Source organism: Lolium rigidum, chromosome 5 (assembly GCF_022539505.1).
Source record: "Lolium rigidum isolate FL_2022 chromosome 5, APGP_CSIRO_Lrig_0.1, whole genome shotgun sequence".
Taxonomy (NCBI): Eukaryota; Viridiplantae; Streptophyta; class Magnoliopsida; order Poales; family Poaceae; genus Lolium; species Lolium rigidum.
The window spans coordinates 93738519-93761740 of NC_061512.1; the positions used below are offsets into that span (position 1 = coordinate 93738519).

Consider the following 23222-nt stretch of genomic DNA (forward strand, 5'->3'; position numbering starts at 1 on the left):
TCGGTGTGCTCCGGGTGAAAACCCTGCACCGGCCTCGGCCGATGCCGGTGATGGCGGCGCTCTCGGACGTCGCTCCCCTCGTTGGAGGCATCACTGTGGAGGCCCTTCACTGCAAGTTTGTTGTTCGTGTTGTCTGTCTTGTCGGTTTCGTCCTCGGCTTGTCTTCGGCTAGGTGGTGCGCGACCCCGGGGGTCGGCGTGGTTGTCGGAGCGGCGGCTCCGTGCTTTTTCCTCCGCCTTGTGGCGTTTTGAGGTGTTTTAGGGTGTCGGCCTTGGCCACTGGGGTGGCTAGGCCGTCGGCTCGTGTGGTGCGCGGCCTCGGGGCCGGCGTGTTGTGTTGTGTTGTATCGGTTTTCGGCTGGTTTCCCTCATAAACTGGCCATTCTCTTCTCCTATATCAATGAATGGCAAGCCTCTTGCCTAGTTTCAAAAAAAAATTGTGGGTGAATGCCCTCTTCAGTACCTTCATTTTGGCGTTGTTTTCACTTCGAATGACCTCCTGAAATTGAAATGGTTCACAGATCAAGATCTGGTCAGATCTGACTTTGTCGAATTAAACCAGGAGGTTGGAAACGAATTTTTGGATGAAACAAGTTGGGTAAGAACCAGCTTTTCAATACCTTTGAGATGCAGCTGACCTCATATTTTTATGAGTTGTGTATGATTTTTGGTGAATTAAACATGTTCTGTATGTTCTGCAGACATGGCTGTTAGCTTTTAAATCACCAAAAATCCATCTTTGAACCAAATTGAGTGATTCCAATTCTGTAGGACTACTGACTGTTTTCTTGATCATCTCAAACAAGTTTCAAACATTTATCTGTTGTGTAAATCCAGAGATAAAGCAAATGGTAAAGACATGCAGTAACCTTGTCAATCCATTTGTGAGAGTTTCAGAAACAATTTGAACCCAAATCCAATTGTGTTTGCATCTCTGTTTAAATACCTTTCAAATGCCAGTGGTCTTATATTTTTAGGATTTTTCTACGATTTATGGCTTACATATCTTGTTTTCACGTACAGATCGATTCAAAGAAATTCCTAAAATTGTAGGTTTAATAGTTTTGGGTGATTCCAATTGGGTTAGTCTTGTATTAGTACTGGTCATCTAGGAAAAAGATTATTAGTCTCTGTTCATACATATTTGTTGCTGTTAGTAATGTATATGTGTGACATGCGTTGTTGAAGCAAAACTTTTCGGTTTATTTAAAACCCTTGACCAACTCTTTTTTAGTAGAGATGGGCAACCTTTGTTTTATGCTTGCAAAACAAAACCTCTGCAACTTAACATTAGCTCTTTTGTTTAGCTTGAGTTTTCAAATGGTGTGGTATCTTGCTTGCTTCCTATTATTGTGTAGTGTTAAGTGAGCAAATTAAATTAGGAAAACTGATTTCTACTTTTCCAAAAATGTTTGAAATTATGTTGTGAATGTTTGTGATGCCAAACTAATGCACTTGTCATCTTTATGATGTTATCCACCAGGGGATACTTAGTTTGTGCCATGGGGATACCGAGAGAGGCAATTGCTAAGTCATGGCACTCTCATACCTTTACTAGGTAAATAAATTGGGTTCTCTTTTAGTTGCTTTGTAGTATCTATAAGTTCTCAATATGTTAGCTTTAGTAGAGTGGTTAGCTTTTGATTGATGATTGTTGTATGTTTGTTTTGTTGGTGCAATGTGATTGATTGGGTTCCTTTTTATATTTTCCGGTGATAGATGCGAACAATTCCGAAGAAGAAGAAGAAGTGGAATCGGACGAGGATTTTATTTATGTTGTTGGGATTCTTATATTGATGGAGTTGAAGAAGTCCGGGGACAAATAAGCCAAGGCAAGCCATCAATTGCGATGTCAGGATGCTATATCCACAAGAGAAACTATTTCTCTTTCACATGCTATATCCACAAGAGAAACTAATTCTCTTCCTCGAGCTATTTCCACTAGAGAAATTAGCTCTTCCCTCTTGTCATCTTAGATTATCACTTGTTATCTTGCACTCTTGCAAAGTACCTTTCTTGATGGTTTGCGAGTACAATTCCAATGTACTCACGGCTTTGTCCCAGGCTATTTAATTGGCCAGACTTGGAGGAACATGAAGGATGAAGAAGGAGTTGACGACGTCTATGCGAGCTAGGAACGTCTTCCCAGTCAGTTGCCTGTAGGGTTATGGTAGATGACTTGGGTACTACGCTGTCGAAGTGATGATGCTACTCTGATGTTTAGTTAGGCCCTTCGAGGCTATTATGTAAGTATTGGTCATGTGACCTCATTGTAATTTTCTTATTCCGCTTTGTAATGGATGGTGTAATTTGATATCTGTTCGGTTATGTGTTCACGACACACTGATCATGGGATCGTGAACTGTATACATAACAGGGTATTTCGGACCGTTAGTCCGGGGTCCCCACAGAGCTGGTATCAGAGCTATCCTGACTGTAGGAGACCTTAGTTAGCATGGACGTTAGTTAGGAAACAAGTACTTGGGAAAAACTATTTATGAAACAAATTCTTTCTTTAGTCGGAAGCATAGCTTCTACTCCTCTTATTTATTCAAAGCTTCTAAATTCTTATCTCTCCGCTTTATAAAAAGGTTTGAAAATTCTTACTCTATTGTCTCATCCACTTCAAACCTACATGTTGGACGATGTCCCCAACTCAGACCGGAGACTCGAAGTCGAAGATGGATCAACCTTTTATGAAGTCTCACGTATCTCTAACAGCAGCTATTGAAGCTATTGTCTTCCTTGTTGTTCAAACACCTTACCAGAAAATATCTAGACTCTAGAGAGACCAATCATGCAAACCAAATTTTAACAAGCTCTATGTAGTTCTTCATTAATAGGTGCAAAGTACCTGATGCAAGAGCTTAAACATGATCTATATGAGCACAACAATTGCCAAGTATCAAATTACTCAAGACCATATACCAATTACCACATGAAGCATTTTCTGTTTCCAACCAAATAATAATGAACGAAGCAGTTTCAACCTTCGCCATGAACATTAAAAGTAAAGCTAAGAACACCAGTGTTCATATGCAACAGCGGAGCATGTCTCTCTCCCACATAAGCATGAATTTATTCAGAGAATGAAAATAACAAAACGAAAATAAAAGCACACAGACGCTCCAAGTAAAGCACATAAGATGTGACGGAATAAAAATATAGTTTCACTAGAGGTGACCTGATAAGTTGTCGATGAAGAAGGGGATGCCTTGGGCATCCCCAAGCTTAGATGCTTGAGTCTTCTTAAAATATGCAGGGATGAACCACGGGGGCATCCCCAAGCTTAGACTTTTCACTCTTCTTGATCATATTATATCATCCTCCTCTCTTGACCCTTGAAAACTTCCTCCACACCAAACTCAAAACAAACTCATTAGAGGATTAGTGCATACTCAAAAATTCACATGTTCAGAGAGGACACAATCATTCCTAACACTTCTGGACATTACCCAAGGCTACTGAAAGTTAATGGAACAAAGAAATCCATCAAACATAGCAAAACAGGCAATGCGAAATAAAAGGCAGAATCTGTCAAAACAGAACAGTTCGTAAAGACGAATTTTTCTAGGGCACTTAACTTGATCAGATGAAAATTCTCAAATTGAATGAAAGTTGCGTACATATCTGAGGATCACTCAAGTAAATTGGCATATTTTTCTGAGTTACCTACAGAAGGGGCTGCTCAATTTCGTGACAGTAAGAAATCTGTTTCTGCGCAGTAATCCAAATCTAGTATCAACCTTACTATCAAAGCCTTTACTTGGCACAACAATGCAATAAAATAAATATAAGGAGAGGTTGCTACAGTAGTAACAACTTCCAAGACACAACAAAACAGTAGCAAAATAAAAACATGGGTTATCTCCCAAGAAGTGCTTTCTTTATAGCCATTAAGATGGGCTCAGCAATTTTAATGATGGACTCGTAAGGATGAGAGTTGAAGCAAAGAGAGCATCAAAAAGCAAGTATGAAACAAATTTAAGCCTAACCCGCTTCCTATGCATAGGAATCTTGTAAATAAACAAGTCATGTAAGCATAATGCAATAAGCATAGAAAGGCAACACAAGCGCAATTTCAAAATTCTCAACATAAAGAGGGGAAACTTAATATTATTAAGATGCATATAACCATGTTTCTCTCTCTCATAATAACTTTCAGTAGCATCATGAACAAACTCAACAATATAACTATCACATAAAGCATTCTTATTCACATGCATAAAATAATTACTACTCCCAACATAAGCATAGTCATTCTTATTAATTGTAGTGGGAGCAAATTCAACAAAGTAGCTATCATTATTATTCTCATCACCATAATCATCAAATATAGGAGGCATAGTATAATCATAATAAACTTTATCCTCCATAGTAGGTGGCACCAAAATACCACTATCATTATAATCATCATAAATGGGATGGAAAGTATCATCAAAGTAAATTTTCTCCTCCATGCTTGGGGGACTAAAAATATCATGCTCATCAAAACCAGCTTCCCCAAGCTTAAATTCTTCCATAGCATTAGCAATAATAGTGTTCAAAGAGTTCATGCTAATAACATTGCTACAACTATTTTGCAAACAAAGTTCCATGGGTTTTTTAATTTTCTCTTCAAACACCTCATGTCCTAACTCAAGATAAATACTATAAAGATCTCTAATATTTTTGTTGTTTTCCATTAAGCCTAACTAGTGAAAACAAGAAACAAAAAGATGCAATTGCAGGATCTAAAGGAAATAGCTTCGAGCACTCACACACCGGCAACAATGCTAGGAAATAGCTTAGTAGTCGGAGGATGTGAATACCTTTTACCTTACCTCCCCGGCAACGGCGCCAGAAAATAGCTTGCTGTCCACAACTGGCGCGTGGTTGACGTGGGAGGTAGAAATCTTTGTGGTGTAGCTTTTCTTCGTTCCCCGGCAACGGCGCCAGAAAATAGCTTGCTATCCACAACTGGCGCGTGGTTGACGTGGGAGGTAGAAATCTCTGTGGTGTAGCTTTTCTTCGTTCCCCGGTAACGGCACCAGAAAATAGCTTGATGTCTACGCACGCTTCTATTCCTGTAGACAGTGTTGGGCCTCCAAGAGCAGAGGTTTGTAGAACAGCAGCAAGTTTCCCTTAAGTGAATCACCCAAGGTTTATCGAACTCAGGGAGGTAGAGGACAAAGATATCCCTCTCAAGCAACCCCGCAATTACGATACAAGAAGTCTCTTGTGTCCCCAACACACCTAATACACTTGTCAGATGTATAGGTGCACTAGTTCGGCGAAGAGATAGTGAAATACAAGTGATATGGATGAATATGAGTGGTAATAACAATCTGAATAAAATATGGCAGCGAGTAAACATGCAACAGAACAGTAAATAAACGGAGTTTCGATGCTTGGAAACAAGGCCTAGGGATCATACTTTCACTAGTGGACACTCTCAACATTGATCACATAACCGACTAACAAATACTACTTTCTCTACACTCTCTTGTTGGATGACAAACACCATTCATTGTGTAGGGCTACAAGAGCTCCCTCAAGCCGGAGTTAACAAGCTCCACAACATTCGGAGTTCATATTTAAGTAACCTTTAGAGTGCATAATAGACCATTGCAATTATACCGAGTACTAACATAGCATGCACACTGTCACCGTCAGGATATGAAAGGGGGAATAGATCGCATCAATACTATCATAGTAATAGTTAACTTCATAATCTACAAGAGATCACAATCATATCCTATGCCAAGTACTATATGATGCACACACTGTCAACATTACATCATGGAGGAGGAATAGAATACTTTAATAACATCACTAGAGTAGCACATAGATGATATTCAACTAGATCACAAAGCTCATGATCACATAAAGATCACATGGGAGAGAGAGATGAACCACATAGCTACGGTAGAACCCTTAGCCCCGGGGGAGAACTACTCCCTCCTCATCATAGGAGTCAGCAGCGGCGATGAAGATGGCGGTGGTGTCGATGGAGATGCCTTCCGGGGGCACTTCCCCGTCCCGGCGGCGTGCCGAAACAGAGACTTCTGTCCCCCGAATCTTGGCTTCGCGATGGCGGCGGCTCTGGAACTTTTCTTGTATCGTGGCTTATTGGTATCGAAGTTTTAGGTCACGGCGACTTATATAGGTGAAGAAACGGAGTCGGAAGGGGTCTGGGGGTCCGACACACCAGGGGGGCGCGCCCCCCCTCTGGTCGCGCCGCCATACCGTGTGGGGGCCCTGGGCCTCCCCTCTGGTCCCTCTCCGGTGTTCTGGAAGCTTCGTGGAAATATAAGATCGTGGGCCTTGATTTCGTCCAATTCCGAGAATATTTCCTGTGTAAGATTTCTGAAACCAAAAACAGCAGAAAACAAGAACTGACACTTCGGCATCTCGTCAATAGGTTAGTTCCGGAAAACGCATATAAATGATGTAAAGTGTGTATAAAACATATGTGTATCATCATAAAAGTTGCATGGAACATAAGAAATTATAGATACGTTGGAGACGTATCAGTCCTCACCTTTACCAAATAGATAGACCGAGCTAGGCAACCCTTATTAATAACCCGTTGATATGCGAGAGAAAAAAGATACAGCTGACTTCCCTAGAGCCATTATAGATCTCATGGTTAACGCGATATGTACGCGCTAGAATCACTACACGACATTGGTGATTAGTCCTAGATGAGTAGAACCCTTGCAATGGAACCTCCACCATCAACACATACCATGGTTCCATTGCCCACCACATAGACATATTCATAATTGGAAAAGTAACAATTTATTTTCAATGCAGGAGTGATAAGTATATTGCTTTTGCGAGTAAATTGATAGAAAATAATCAATATGACATGAGAAAGAGTGAACTTGCCCGGAGACTGCGAGATAGTGCAATTCGAGGGTTTGGATGGAACCTGGACCTCGGGTTCTAAAAAGAAGCATCATTGTCCGATAAGGACAATGTTTTAAAATCCCAATGATATAAGCATGATGGATTTGTTTTTAGTTGAATCCCTTTCCCCTGAGTATTTATTAAGATTTATGTGATTAAAGCTTTATTTGAATATTTATTCCTTAAACAATAATTTATAACCCTTTAATATTATTTTGATGAGGATTTTCCTCAAAAGAAAAAGATTTGGAATAATAGAATTTTTCATCTTGAAAATATTTACTTCAAAATAAAAGATTTGAAATAATAAAATTTTCCTTTTTGGAAATATTTATTTCAAAAGAAAGGATTTGGAATAATAGAATTTTCCCTTTTGGAAATATTTATTTCAAAAGAAAGGATTTGGAATAAAAGAATTTTCCCTTTGGAAATATATACCTCAAAAGAAAAGGATTTGGAATAATAGAATCTGTTTTTGAAAATATTTGATTTAGAAAATATTTAAAGTCATTTGGAATTTCCCTTGATTTTTATATCAAAGGAAAATTTCAAATCTTGAATTCCAATTTGGAATTCATTTTAAAACTCCAAAATTTAAATTTGCATTGTTTATTTTATTTTGGTTAAAGAATATTTTTTATGAATTATTCTTATTTTTCTTGAATTTTTGGAGTTATCCTGGATTTATTTGCAATTTTTAGAGTGTAAGGGTTAAATTTAAATTTAAATTGATTTAAATCCTATGTGAAAAGTCTAAAATGCCCCTTGACCCACTGGTCAGCCCACCAGGGTTGAAGCAGACCGGTTCAATCCAGAACCGACCGAGTCGGTCCTCTCTCTCTCTCTCTCTCTCTCTCTCTCACGCGTCCGAACCCTAATCCTAACCCTCCTGCGACTCTATGGCGATTGGCGTCGCCGCCGCGGTCGCCGCCACGCTCCGGCCAGCTCCGACCTCGCATGACCTTACCACTGGTCTCACTCGACTCCTCTCGCTACGCTCTTCCTTTATATCCGCGTCGATTCGTTGCTCGCCACCTCCCTCTCCAGATCGCCTCCATACTGGATATGGAGCTTGGTCGCCTCTGTCGATCCTTTATCGATATGTGGCCTCCGGCGTGATGAGGCCGCCGCCATCAACATCTTCGTGTACCTGGAGATGGACTTGGCGCGGGTGGTGCTGTGGCGCCACCTGTGCCGTCGTCTCCAGTGTGCTGGTGCTGGTGCTGAGGATGAACTCGTCGGTGTAACGCCGACGACTTCCCTAGGCTTGCAGCTGCTGCGGCCGCGCGAGCACAGCCTCGCCATGCCATAGCTTATGCTCCCAAGCGCACGGTAAGGGTTCCCCTTCTCCTTTCTCTGCTGACCGCTCTGTACCCTCCATTGATTTGCTCTATTCTTCTTCTCCTTGCTTCTTGATGATCATTAGATCACACAGGAGTGCTCCTCCTGATGCTACTGCATCCATTATCTTTTTGCATGGCTTGCCATGGCCAGAGGTTGCCATTGCTGGCCACTGGCCATGATGTGCCACTACTGGTGCTGCTCCATTGCTTTATGTTGCTGCTCTTTATAGATTGTCTTGTCCATGCTGAAGCTTACTATGTGCTTCACTTGTTCCTACTCTTCACAGTGCATCTGGTGTTCCTATGCACACCAATTACTTGTGCTGGCATGCTATTATTTATGTATATGCTTGCTTGCTAGGTGGTAATGCTCCTACTTCTCATGTGGTTCCTTCTGGAGCCAGTGATGCTCTTGGTTGCCTTGTTGTTCTATTGTTAGGCTCTACTGTTGCTTGACTGAAGCATTAGCCATTGGCTAAGTTCCCAACATTTGCTGGTTACCAAATGGTCAACTATGATGCCTACTGCTATGTGATCATATGTACTTGTGCCTTGTGGTGCTACTGGTGCTATACCAGTGACACTTGTGTATGCCCTATGAATGGTTTAGGCCACTCTTCCTTGCAGTAATTACTTGGTAAACCATGTTTGATAGCCTGGTGTGCGTTACTGAAGCATTGGCTTCAGTAAATGAACCTGTGCATGTTATGATGTTGCTTGTGATGGTTTACTGTCAGATTTACTTGATGAACCATGTATTGGTGATGATTCATTTGATTTAAAGAATGCTTATATGAATTCCATGATAAATTGGAATCAATTAACTGTCTGAACCTCTTTGGTAATGAAGACAAGCTTGCCTGTGTGGCTTGTTTGCTTGTTGGACTTGTGCTGTGACCTCAGTAGCTTGCTACTGATTTTGGTTGCAAATAAATTGGCTAACTGGTTGGTTTTATGAAAATAATAACATCCACGGTTGGGAATCATTTATATGAATGCCTCGTGGTGATCTTTTGATGAAAAATGAGTATTTACTGATGGTTTTACACCAAATGGTGCTAGGAAAATAAGTTGGCCACTATTCTGGTTTATCTAGATGCTTTGGATAGCTAGTACTTGGTTTACTTGTGCATGTCCAATAACTAGATTCAGTAGCTCTTGGTATGGCCTCTTTCTTACTAGCATCACTTGGTCTATACCAAGTGATGATAAACCGTGTGGAGCATCTGCTCCACACCAAGTGTGTATGAGCATGCTTATGATGGATTTGATCCTGGGATCCAATCCAGGTATGAGTTATACCTTGCTCCAACTCCTAGATGATTTTTTTGTTGTTGATGAAGTGCTTTTGATTGGTTGACTTGATCAACTGCCCTTCACCTCCTAGCTTCTGGATGATCTTGCTCTAGGTGACCATGATTTATTGCTTGGTTTTGTTTGGTTTGGTTCTGGTTCACTGGATGAACTGGATAAATATGGTTGCTGTTGTGTTCTTGCTTGTGTTCTTGCTATCCTGTGGAGTTCATCCCTATCTCCAATTATTGTGCTACTTATAGTCCTTGGTGATGCCCTCCTTGGTCGAAAACACCACTATGGCTATGTGCTGTGGTGTCTTGCCCTTGTTTCATCTTGGTTGGTGATGGGAAAAAGATCTTGGGCTAGCTTTGGCTTTGGTTGGGACTTGATCCCTCCAGCCAATGCTTATATGGTCATTTCCTCTTATTTTTACTGGCTAAGTGTCATTGACACTTGTTACTAGACAAACTGGTTCCTTTTTGCTCCTTATTATGCAGATTTCATGTTGATCAAGAGTTGGAGAAGATCAAGTGAAGATCTTTGAAGATTTTGTGTAGGAAAATATTCCATATTGTAATCTTCTATTTTATTTATTTACTTATTTGCTCCAATTCTTGTAATATAAAAGGAATTATGTAAAGACAATGTAATATGTGTGTGAAATCAAGAAAGCTCAAGTTTTACGTATGACCTTTTTGTAATACTTATAATTTATTTATGAAATGTGTTGTATCAATGTTATATTGAATTGAGTTATGAATTATGATTTCAATTGAATTGTTGTTTACGTAAATTCATATTTGTTTGAAATTCAAATGCCAACTCAAATCCCTCTCCAAAACCCTAGTTTCAAAAGAGATAATGTCAAAATTTACAGCACTCTCATCACTCTACCCCTAATAGGAACGAGAGAGAAACCTCGACCCCTCTTAGGCTTTACGCAATTAAGCGCGAAATTTTTTCCCTGTTTTGCGATGAAATGCACAACCCTTTTTTAAATCTACCCCGCGTTTGTCCTATGTTCTGGAATATTACAGCTCAAATGCAGGATGCTGCCAGAAAGGATGTGGAGAGGGTATTTGGTGGGCTGCAAGCTCGCTTTGCCATTGTCCAATACCCTGCTCTTACATGGTCCAAGGAGCAGATGTGGGAGGTCATGATATGTTGTGTCATACTACACGACATGATCATCGAGAGCAAGAGGGAATTTCCAGTGTTTGACAGTAAACCATATGAATGGAGGCGTCCTCTTGCAGATGTTGATCACAATGTGCCTCTCGCATTTGATGCTTTCTCGCCAGGTGTCAGGAAGTCCGAGACTCCAACACTCATCACCAACTGCAAGATGATCTGGTCGAGCATTTGTGGACTATCAAGAACAGCGACTAGTTGAATTATTTGTGTGCTGTGTTGAACTTGTTGAATTATCTCCAACATTTATTTAAGTTGTAATAAATTATCACAGTTTATTTGATGTTTAAATATAATATATATATATATGAAATTGTATTGGGGCATCGTTTGTGGTGCACGAATGGCGCCGGCATGCCCCCATTTCTAATTTTGCGCCGACGCTCCCCCATATCGTCCCTATATGGGCTCCGCCGGACGCCATATGGGTAGAGCGAGTGGAGATGCTCTTATGGTTGGGCTGGGCCATACCTAGGTGCCCCAAAAGCATGATTTAACGAAGTAGCATGGCCCACGGCCCAATGGGATTTCAAGCTTTTTGGCCAGGCTAGGCCTAGTTTTTTTTTGTTATCGAGCTTTTCTTGGTCGAACATGATGCATGCCCAGGTATACTTTGTATACTTTGTAGGTTGGGAGGAACCGATGAAACCCAGTTCAGCTTAGCTTGGGCCATGACATCCACTCAATAATGGAAAAACTAGGGCGACATCGGGTCTTAATACAACATGGGGCGTTCCCATGCTGACACGTGTCACACGTGAAGCGGTCCTTGCGGATGTATAGTACCTTCACAAAGCGTAATTTAGCAGTGCATTGTTGTGCAGCTGTTCTCACAACTGCAACAAAGGTGCACTCGTCTAAAAAGTACAACTTTTACAAATAAATAAGTACAAATACAAGTTATACTAAAAAGAAGCACACCTAAATACAAGTGTGTTGAAACCTAAGTACACCGAATTACACTCGTAGTGAAACTCAATGTACACCAAAGTACAAGTGTGCTAAAACCAAAAGTACAACATAAGCTATGAACCCGAAGTACGAAGTACCACTACGTTGAAATCCAAGTACACCAAAAGTACAATTGTGATAGTTTTGAAAGTGCAAAGAAAAGGTTCACAAAAACTATCAAAGTAGGATCTAGTTATGAATATCTCAACACAACTATCCAAAAAATGAGACAGCGGTTTCTAGTTTGGATAAACGGTTCTAAGGATATTTCATTTCAAGAAATCAACTCTTGAAAAAAGGGAGAAACCGAGACCGTGACCCTCCCATCTCTATCTTTCTAATATGTCATCCTATTTTGTTTTTTGCTACGATAAGCGACCAACAAGGACACCACTTCCTAGAAGTTTCGTGGCACTAGAAGCATGCGGAGATCGGCCAATCGAGAACAGAGCGTGCGGCCAACCTTCACACCTTCATGAAGATCGGCCTATTTTTAGAGTTTTCGGAGATAATGACACTGAAAAAGCCTCCTCCGTGGACAGTAGTGAGTCCTCATCACCTCGCGGATCTTTGTTGTTCATTATTTCTCAGTATAACTGAGTTGGTGTTCTTTACTTATTCAATGAACTTGGATGTTTTGTTGGTAAAAGCTTAAACTTGTGTTGATCAACAACCTTATGGACACATACAAAGCTCGGTTCAAATGAATCTCGTAGCAATTTCCAGATTTCTATTCCACTGAAAAAATAATAATGTGTCAATATTTATTGGCTCCAATTTTGAGAAAAAAGTCTGTTAATGCATAATTTCTCGATGTTTAGATGAGAATTTCTAATCCTTAGAACCATTTTCTATAAAAACATCCTTCGAACCAAATAGACCACGAGAAATAGAAAACCATTCGGCCCAACCCAGTTCCTTACACCGAAAGCCCAAAGCCTTCGGCGCCGCTGACGGCTGGCCTCGTCGGCGATCCGGCAAGCTTTCTCCTTTCCGGTGTCGTCCTCCAGCCTTCCAGAGTGGCGGCGGGTGCACCGGCGGCGACGACTGGGACATCACGGTCGGAAGCTACGGGCGGCCGCCGGCGAGGAGAAGGGCTGACAGGTTTATCCTTCCTGGCATCGAGAAGAGGAAATGGTGGTGATCGAGCCGGAGCCTGAGGCCGAGGAGACGCAGGGCTCCTCGTCCCCGCTGGGATCCACGGTCGGCGTGGAGGCGGCAAGTGCGGAGGCGCACGAGGAAGCCTTCGAAGACGCGCTCACTGACGAGCAGATGCGCGAGGTAATGCCCAATCCCTATCTTTAGCTTTGATCTGCCATTTGATGTGCTTAACTATGGAATTCTATTTCGGTAGACTTGAATTAGGACATATACTGCTAGTTTGGTTGGTTAGGGTAGTTTTGTGCAGATAGCTATGGACCCTCCCTCACTTTCTCTGTTTAGACTATGATGGATTAAAGGGTAATGCAAGTATAGGTGAGGCACCCCTCAAATGTAAGGCATGCCTATGCGTAATTAGTCCATTCTTGTCTGCTGATCAGCTCTGCTGTTGGGTGCTTGGGTTGCTCAGCTAGTTAATTTATGTTTTCTTCCACTGTCATGGGCAAGATCAAATGCCTACAGGGCACCCTTACTTCGCCTTTTTTTTTTGTTTCGCATCTATCATTTTAAAGATGTAATGGAGGTGTATATCCGAAATCATAGCTAGAGCAGCTTATCTTCGTAGCTGCCAGAAAAATGCCCATACAAAGCCAGTTTCTCCGATTAGAGATAGAACCCCCTAAAACTAAATGGGTATTGAAGATTAAAAAATGCTCCACAAAGGGATGCATGTACGCGAAACCGACACAGGTCGGTAGGTAGAGAAGAGCCCTCTTTACCATCATGTATAAATGGACTATTCTATGTGTATATATATGTAGAGGGGGTATCCAACCCTCATTTATCCTTTTAATGCTCCTCGCCTCATTTCCTTCTAAGAAAGTATCCATGATTGCCTCCCTACGACCAAGCTATTATATTGGAACTCGCTATGTTTTTTATGATTTCACAATCTGAGTATTTTTTATTAGGCAAATTATTGGCCGTCTGGTTATATGAGATTGCATATAGGGATTGAAATAAATTTAAAACAGACTAGTTGAATATAAGACAATTTTGCACATGTATGAGATACTGTTGAAAGCTCATGGCTAAGGATTTTCTGCGGTGGTAGGTGCTACATATAACTTTGTTTTTATTGTCATCTTTATTTTCATATTTACATTACTTTTTGCAAGAACTAGGAATGAAATGCAAAACCAAGAAAAAAAATGAATAAACGAGCAGTTGTTTTGATAGACTATTGTTTAACTGCTGTAACTGCCGATACATTGCATCAGGCTGTCAACAATTGGTCTCACGAGCTTTTAGCAGCCTTGTAGTTTCTATTTGTTTGAATCTTGGATCTGGTCGTATGGTTGAACTTTATGTTGGTTTTGTATCAGAGGTTCTCTAGCATAATGTTGGGGACTTGTTGCATTCTAGCTTTTCCTATATGACTCCCTTCTCTACATGGTCTAGAAAGCTAGAATCCAAGCAAATGGTGCAAAATCTGAAGGAAACAAGCTTTTTGCTGCTGGACAATACAATGATGCACTATCCCAATATGAGACTGCGTTGCAAATCGCCACTGAGCTGGAATCTGCCGAAGATATATGCTCTGCATGCTATTCAAATCGTGCTGTATGCTTCTTGAAGCTGGTAAGCTACTTTTCTGAAAGAGTCATTTCTTTGGAAGTTAGGAGGCTGTAGAAAAAGGTCCATGTTCCGAGGTCATCATTTTTCATTTTCATTTATATGTAATTTCGGTGGTGCTGCAATCATTATGCTTATGCTACATTAAGTGGTGCCTTGCCTTCAGAATAGTTGTCCCTGAGTATTTGCCCTTTTCCTGAAGAAATGTAGAAAACAACAACTATAGTTATCCATCCTTGATATGCAGTGGGCATATTCTAAAAAACAAATAATGCTGTGGGCATTTCCGTACTTTGTTGTATGAAGTTCTTAGAAGGAACTATACATTATTATTCTGCATAAACTTGTTATGATGCTAGACTAGCCAGTTTTGTGTGGTGCACGGTTGTCTAGTCATTGATCTCTTCTTAGGTTTTACTATATTGCCATGTTTGGCTGTCAAATTCCAATGTGTACTCGTGAGTAGTGATCCTACTCTTTCTCATGTATTTACTTGGATCAGCACATTCTGTTCAATATAGTTATTTTATGTCATGCCTGTCTTGCTCCAAGCAACCTTAGTATTGACTTTGTGGAATTTAGGGGAAATATGACGAAACAATTAAAGAATGCACGAAAGCACTTGATCTGAATCCTTCATACTTGAAAGCCTTGCTCCGGAGGGGAGAAGCACATGAGAAGCTCGAACACTATGATGAAGCTATTGCTGGTTGGATTCTATCTTCATTCTGTTTTTAGATTATCAATTTCACATCATTGCATTCAGCATAAACGTTAGTTTGCTGTCTTTCTTGAAGTTTTACTTGTGCTGAGTATTATCTTGTTGTCTTGCTTCATAGATATGAAAAGAGTCATTGAAGTAGATCCTGCAAATGAACAAGCTAAGAGATCACTGTTCAGGCTGGAGCCACTAGCTGCTGAGAAAAGGGAAAAGATGAAGGAAGAAATGATGGGTAATGTTCTCTCTCATTTTTCTCTCAGATATTTCGAAAATATGTTCTGCATTCATGATTTCAATGTAGCACACAGCTGTAGGCAACTTATAACTTGGGCACAGCCACCCAGGTGTCATCGTCTAAGCAACATCTTGCGTGGCTAAATTCTTTTTTACCAACTGTTGACCTTAAGCTGATGGAGATTACTTACTGGCATAATCAGTGATAACTAGTGCTTTGGACCATTGGATGTAGTATGCCCAATGAGTGTAATGGTCCACTGGAGTTTTACGTTGCTCATACAACCTCTAAACATAGGAATTGTCTGAGATATCCTCTTTATATCACACACTGGTTTGCATCCTGAAGCCATACCCCTTTTTTCTCATCTCAATCTGTGGACGTACTTTATTTGTTGCAGCGAAGCTAAAAGACTTGGGGAACTCTGTGCTGGGGCGCTTTGGGATGAGCGTGGACAATTTCAAAGCTGTTAAAGATCCCAACACAGGCTCATACTCCATGTCTTTCCAGAAATAACATGTGGTGATGATTCATACAGGATACAGATGGATACGGCTGTGCAGACTGAGTCTTTGGGATCCCTTGAGTACTTTATATTGGGGGTTTATGGAGGAGCATGGACACGAGCAATCCTGTTTTTTTACGCCCATTTGCTCCATTTGCTGATCTGGGATTCTTTAGTGTAGGAAGTTGCTATATGTTCAGGTGTAATAGAAATGTTTCTTTGTCATTAAAGTTTTCCTTTAACTTTGACCAAACTTTTTGTATTTGCGTCATGCGCAGATTGTTTCGGAAATTTGTTAAGCTTTGAAACATGCTTATATTTTGTTTTGTAAAATAAAGGGTACAAAGACATCCTGGTATGATGTTCTGCACAATCACCATCTCTGTTTTCCTTGCTTGGATAAAGAAATGGTCAGCGGCTCCGTCTCGGTCCTAAAATGAAAATATTCCGCTGTTGGTATTATAGTCCGGAGCTGAAAAGGACAGGCCAGAGTTGGAGCAAGAAGATGTAAAGATGCCCTAAACAAAACAGAGTTGGAGTAGGCTGAGTCAGCGGTGAGCTACTTTTGTCCTTTGCCCATTAGACATGCATCCTTTTGGTTTGGGGGTTGGTTGTCACTCACAGCCAAGCTCACAGCTTCGTCTTCTTCATCCATACCTTGTAGTCTCTGCACGCTCTTGTCCGACGGCACAGCTTCTCCCAGCATCTCGATTCCCAGGATCGGTGTATTTTGGCAATGGCGGCCACGAAGCCTGTCCTGTACAGCGCGTGGATCAGCTCCTGCTCCTACAGGGTCCGGATCGCCCTCAACCTAAAAGGTAAACCAAAGCCAAATCACAAACCCTTCGATCCTTACTCCGTAGTCCTGAATGTGCTTGTCTGAAACTCGTATGGTTGAGTACAATCTAGAGCACCTGTGCTAAACTGAATTAAGGCTGGCGCTGTTACAGGGTATTGTGAGTAGTATTCAGGCTGAATTTAGCTCTGGGTGCAAATTTTTGTTGAAAAAAAGAAGAGTAGGAACAGAGAAAAACATAAAAAATTGATGTCATGATACAAATTAGATGCAATATTTGTTTGGTTGCACCAAACCCGGGAAATTTCTTCAGGGACTACAGTTTAGCTTCATGTCATGGTTGCATGGATGCAAAGAAAAGTTTTATGGTGTAGTCTCTTGTTGCGAATCCTATGAATTTTGGGTGTAAATAAAAGTGCAATCTAGAAGAATTGATTGGTCTCGTCTCCGTAATGTAATCCAAAGGGCCTCCTTTTGTGGGGATGATCAATTCCTTAAACTGTAGGGGTTTCTACTGCTATGAAAGAACAAAAAATTTGACTTTTGTAAATTCTCATCTGTTCATAGTGGGTTTGGTACTTATGAGAGGAATAAACAGAGAAATGCATTTTTTGGTACCTGAACTCGCTCCTGTTTGGTCCCTGAACTTCAAAAGCCAATAAATTGATCTAAACTGCACTTCTGGTTTCTCAACTCGACCAACGCAGCTGGAATGTTTCGCGGTTGGGATATTTGACTTGCATGATTTATATCAGAGTTGGCGCCATTCCAGCACTTGTAGTCTGATCAGCTTCTCTTCTCTCTTACTGACCCATGCCCTGTGTGCGCTCGAGGCCGAGTTCAAGGAGGAGGAAGTGTGCCAAGTACTAAAAAGCCAAGAGCTGGATAAAGCACCTGGGCCCGACTGTTTCACGGAAAAATTCTACACGGCGTGATGGCCTATTATTAAGCCTGATATTGGGGAGGCGTTTGTGGAGATGGTAGGATTTCGGGCCGTCAATCTGGCGCTGATCGCTCTACTCTCCAAGAAGCCGGACATTCTGGTGGTAAAAGACTTCCGGCGGATCAGCCTCATACACAGCGTCACGAAGTTGGTGGCGAAAGTCTTGGCGTGCAGGCTCTCCCCACTTATGCCAGAGCTGGTAGGGCCCCACCAGAGTTCGCTGGAGATGCTTACACGACAACTTCCAGCTGGTCCAAGGGACATCGGGGCGGCTCCATGGGGCGGGCGTCACCTCCACTGGTGTTTAATCTTGATATCACCAAGCCTTTTGACACACTGGATTGGGCATTTTTGCTCGATGTTCTGGCCAATATGGGTTTTGGTGAGCGCTATCTATGATCTGTGCCATCCTCTTTTCAGCAACAACTAAAGTCCTCCTCAACGGTGTTCGGGGTGACATCATCAACAAGGAGGCATTGCATGGGTTCTTCCTTGTGTGGGAGAGGGTCTCCATGGTTCAACTAGACCCAACAAGAGAGGATACTATGATCTGGCGATGGGAGAATGATGGGTGCTACTCCTCGTGCTCGGCGTACAAGGCCTTCTTTTCCGAGACCACTAAGGCGGAAGGCGTGGATTAGATCTGGAAATCACGTGCCCCACAGAGCTGTCGGTTCTTTGCTTAGCTAGCGTCGAGGAACAGATGCTGGACCGCTGATAGGCTGCAGAAGCAGGAACTGACTCACCCAGCCGCATGTCCAATCTGTAAGCAACAGCTAGATACGTACCTTGCAATACTTGCTTTTGGGCATGGATTGTGGCTCGCTGGGGCAAGCCGGAGTGGGCGGCGGACAACCCTCTCATGCACTGGTGGGTGGGCAAGCCGGCACCGAAGAAGGAGAGACAAGATCTCTGGACGGTGATCACTCTCGTTTTCTGGTGTCCGTGGAAGCATCGGAACAATGTGATTTTCAACGTGGAGAAGCCGGACGTACGAACTGTAAAATCAGATGTTCCGTTCAGAGTTCGAGGTTTGGAAGGAGGTGGGTCTTTCCCGTGGGGAGGTCTTTGGCACTTTCAGTCTCCGATCCCACACTGTTGTTAGACGTAGATTAGGCTTAGGACCGAGGAGCAGCCACCTCTTGTTGGCAGCAAGCTAAGCCGCTTCGCGGCGTTGTGAACTTGCTGCTTGACAGTTCTTCTATGAAATGAGATAAAATTTAGAAGAAAAAAAAGCTTCGCTTCTCTCTGCTCACAGACCCGACCAATGCAACCCACCAACCCCTCTCTTCCTCCCGCCATTAACAAGCTTAAGACTCAGCCACGTGCCAATTCAGGTCCAGGAAGCTCAAGACGTGTCCGGAGTGACGAGTTCCGAGACAAAATTAAGCGTAGTTATTATATCTCTAAAATAAACCCAAGAAAAACTAGTCTAGGGGTTGAGTTGTATGGCGGGGTGTGTCCTCAAGGGGACTTGTACATATAACCTTCTTTTCTATCAATGCATCGAAACACAATGCTTTTGCGTTTTCGCGAAAAATATCTCTAAAATAAAATATTAAAGTCCGGAGCCCATAGTTAGGGTAGGCATACTCGACAGTGATATACTTCTGTTGTTTCTCCACTCGGGCTGCATCCTTTGGATCTAGAGATGGTCAGTCACACCCAGCCTCACAAATTGTCTTCCTCCGCTTCTTCTCTATTCCACACTTTGAACTAGAAGCCCTGCTCTTGTCAGGCTAGTGCTCTGCGTTGGCCATGGCAGTGACCAAGCCCGTCCTGTACAGCGAATGGCTCAGCTCCTGTTCCTACTGGGTCCGGATCGCCCTCAACATCAAAGGTAACCAAAGCCAAACCACCAACCGTCAGACCCTTACTCCATAGACCTAATTTTCCTTGCCTAGAACCTGTTTTAAAGATTTTGTATGTAGAAATTTTTAAGAGTGTAACAGCTCGGTCCACTCGATCAACCCTATATAAGACCAGTAATTCAAGCACACAAGTTTAAAGCACTGTGCCTAATCTGTTAACAATTTTCATTATTATTTGCTAACTATATACCATGTTCTCCATAATGAAGGTGTTGAATATGAGTACAGGGCAGTAGCATGGAATGATCCAGGTTAGCAGCAAAACATATCTTTCTTATCGTTTGTACAGTTATACACTCATTGTCCGAAAGAGTGTGACACAGTGAATGTGCCGGAATAGGTAAACCAATAAGTTGTAACGTCAGAAATATATCCTGTCTAATAGTTCTAATGGCACTGGAAACTGGTAGTCGCCACCTAAAATTATTGGCTTGTTGCATACTACCGATCCGTTTAAGTTGCAAGGCATTGTGATAAAAATATCTTTGCTTTCTGAAATGAGTAGTGTGCAGTTCCCTTCCTGTTAAGTAGGCATGATTTCTTCCAGCATAGTAATACTTTGACTGTTCTTTTGGTCATGTTGTAGATTATGAGAAGATCAATCCGATTAAGTATGTCCCAGCACTACAAGATGGGGATATCTTGGTTTCAGACTCTCTTGCAATCATATTGGTGAATAGTAACTTTTCATCACGTTTTTTATTTTATATTCTGTGGTCCAGCCTCTTAGTATCAATCATTGTTTATTGACAATACATCTTACTTGCTCTCTGTGAGTACGTAGTATCTTGAAGACAAATATCCCCAGCACCCTCTTCTACCTCAATGTCTGAAAAGGAAAGCTCTTAATCTGCAGGTACATATTTGTCAAGAGTCCTTTGTGGAGTGACTTTAACTCTTTCTTTTGTTTTCAGATTTTTTTACACTGAAACGAACTGAAGTGTTCAATAAGTTTTCCATGCTACGTTTACACCTATCACTTAGTGCTGAAAAAGGGCAAAGGACCAACAAAGTTCTGCAAATATCATGTTTAGATAGTTTATGTTCTCAGTTATTCATTTGATCGTTTAGTTATGCAAAAAAATTATCTGTAGCTAATCTGCAGGTACATGTTTGTCAAGAGTCCTTTATGGAGTGACTTTAACTCTTTCTTTTGTTCTCAGACTTTTTTACACTGAAACGAACTGAAGTGTTCAATAAGTTTTCCATGCTACGTTTACACCTATCACTTAGTGCTGAAAAAGGGCAAAGGACCAACAAAGTTCTGCAAATATCATGTTTAGATAATTCATGTTCTCAGTTATTCATTTGATAACGCTAGCAGTAGGCGGCGCCCCCCCCCCCCCCCCTCTCCCCCCATATGCTGAGATACTTGTTGTTTTCGTTATCTCATGGTAATGAAAATCGATCCCTTGTGGGTCGCTTGGAAAAGAAAAAAAAGTTATTCATTTGATCGTTTAGTTATGCAAAAAAATTGTCTGTAGCTTGGTAACCCAGTACAAATAATGGATTTCTTATTTGTTGCAGATCGCAAACATTGTATGCTCGAGCATTCAACCTCTTCAGTGCTACGCTGCAGTCGTAAGTTCACTTTCAATTAGCTCTTTTTGTGAAAAGATTGTTTTCTTTTCAGTGCGGGTTGCAGTTGTCCAAACACAGCCTTATATTGAGCTATTTTTTTTATGTAGGGTTTAGTTAACGGTAAATTAGGTTCCGATGAAAGCCTTCAGATAGTACATCATTACATTGACAAGGGATTTAATGGTATGAATTCGAAAACTCTGTTATTAATTTTTCTGTTTCACACCATATCACTCATATTTCCTTCAGTGCACACTTCTCGTGACAACTCCAAAAGCGGCAGTGCATAACAAATGTTGTTGTAGTAACTGACATATTTTTCCTCTCTCACCACAGCCATTGAAAAACTGCTGGAAGGATGTGACACTAAATTTGCTACTGGCGATGAAGTCCAACTGGTTTGTGATTTGCGATCAATATTTTTTCTTTTGACAAATACCACGTTTATCCTGACAATACACTTTTTATATTAATAATCATCTTTCTTTCTCGACAAGTTCCCGATACAAAAATTACTGTTGTCAATTGTAAGACTAGTCTTATCTTTTGCTTTTATATTTTGTTTCCGTGGACAGGCAGATGTGTTCCTTGCTCCTCAGATACACGCTGGCATGACACGCTTCCAAATCGATATGGTACGGCACTTCCCATCTATTGTTCCTTGCTTCCGCATGTAAAGTTTAATCACCGCCCACCACCTGCTGATAAAAACGTGCTCACAGTTGAATTATCCTCATTTGGAGAGCTTTTACAAAGCATACATGGAAATCCCTGCATTTCAAGTTGCATGCCCCGAAAACCAGCCAGATGCGCCTTCGCCCTAAACAGGCACAGAGAACTGCAGCTATTTTCGAGGTGTGTGCAGCACAAAAAAAACTTATGGAAGTGATTATTTGAGAACGATGCAACTCCCTTCAGTTGGAGAAGATTATGACCCTGCAGTTGATTTCTTTGTATGCCAACTTCAGGTACAGCAAGGTACTCCAGTTCTGGTGAAAAATAAAAATGGAATCCCGTGTGTGTTTACCAGTGGTAGTGAACATACTGATGGTTCTGCATTTCCAGTTTCAGTATTTGTATTTTCTTTGTGTAATTTAAAATGAGTTAAATACACTACGGGTTTACTTTTGTGATTGTATTTCGACAACCTCAAATTTAGGTTACTGTACTTGGTGAAATGTCTCACGTGCAGATGCAAATACATGAAGGATGATGGTCTAACTCCTCTGTGTCTACATAGTTAGGTGGAGGCGTACCCATGGCAAACTTGCCAATAGTCAAACAAAAGGGGAATATGGTATGCATCTGAGGGCCACTTCTTTTGGACTTCTAGTCCAGCTTCTAGGTCCCAGGAAGCTGAAGCCCAAAAGAAGTCTCCGGCTGCGGGCTCGCTTAATTTCACAGCGAAGCTGCTCGCTAGTGCAATCGGAGAAACTGCCTCCCACCAGTTTTCCGAGCTTCTGGTTTAGAAAGCGAAACGTTATACTGATTTGGCCCTGATTTTCATCTCTATTTACAACAGTTTGCCACCACCAGATGTGTTTGGTTACAAGTCAGAGAAAAAAAACAAAATAACGTTTCGACCAGAAACACGCATCCCCTTCCTCTCGCTCGACTCTCGCGTCCATGGCGAGCTAGGGTTCCTCGCTGCCGCCGCCGAACCTCCGCCCCTCCCCCCCGCCCCCGCCGCTGGTCCCTGCCTCGCCGCCGCTCCTCCCATGATCCCATCGCAGGCACCAGCTTCCGCCACGCCGTCGCTCGCAGCCGCCCCTCCCTCCCCGCCCCTCCCTCGCCGTCGCTCCTCCCGCCGCAGGCACCAGCTACCTCCCCACCATCGCTCGCAGCCGCCCCTCCCTCGACGTGACCTTCCCTAGCCCTCGTCTCTCGCTGACGTCTCCACCCGCTGCAGGTCGCCGGCTTCTTCGATTTGCCGCCGCCGGTTGAAACTCGGCCGCTCAAATTTTAGAGGCATGCCCAAATGTTATCTGCCCTCACTTGAGATGTGAATGTCTCTGCTAATTTAATTTAATTTTGTTGATGTCAAATCGTTCCTGGGTATATGATGCATTGTTTGTACACTATGATATAGTTCTGGGCACTAATTTCGTGATAGTTTTCCAAATCTCTGCTTGTACATTACATATACGATTCATTTATTTT

At 41.9% G+C, this 23222-nt stretch overlaps 2 protein-coding genes across 3 annotated transcripts; both read left to right on the top strand.

Moving 5' to 3' along the window:
• The first annotated feature begins 12634 nt into the window (after window positions 1-12634).
• On the top strand, window positions 12635-16244 carry LOC124653972 (tetratricopeptide repeat protein 1-like). Its single transcript, XM_047193021.1, has 5 exons — window positions 12635-12955; window positions 14237-14416; window positions 14993-15119; window positions 15250-15363; window positions 15767-16244. The coding sequence occupies exons 1-5, from the start codon at window positions 12809-12811 to the stop codon at window positions 15880-15882; spliced, it is 684 nt and encodes a 227-aa protein (XP_047048977.1). The 5' UTR covers window positions 12635-12808; the 3' UTR covers window positions 15883-16244.
• Window positions 16216-22261, top strand: LOC124653973 (glutathione S-transferase-like). 2 transcript variants are annotated; one of them, XM_047193022.1, is made up of 12 exons: window positions 16216-16226; window positions 16337-16425; window positions 16536-16689; window positions 19691-19732; window positions 20068-20153; window positions 20266-20337; window positions 21009-21062; window positions 21170-21245; window positions 21399-21460; window positions 21638-21697; window positions 21785-21917; window positions 22005-22261. In XM_047193022.1, exons 3-11 carry the CDS (start codon window positions 16608-16610, stop codon window positions 21884-21886), a joined length of 636 nt encoding a protein of 211 aa, XP_047048978.1. In that variant the 5' UTR covers window positions 16216-16226; window positions 16337-16425; window positions 16536-16607; the 3' UTR covers window positions 21887-21917; window positions 22005-22261. The 2 variants fall into 2 exon arrangements, with proteins under 2 accessions (XP_047048978.1, XP_047048979.1); XM_047193023.1 differs by lacking the exons at window positions 16216-16226; window positions 16337-16425; window positions 16536-16689 and adding an exon at window positions 19124-19450 and having other exon boundaries at window positions 22031-22261.
• Window positions 22262-23222: the final 961 nt, after the last annotated feature.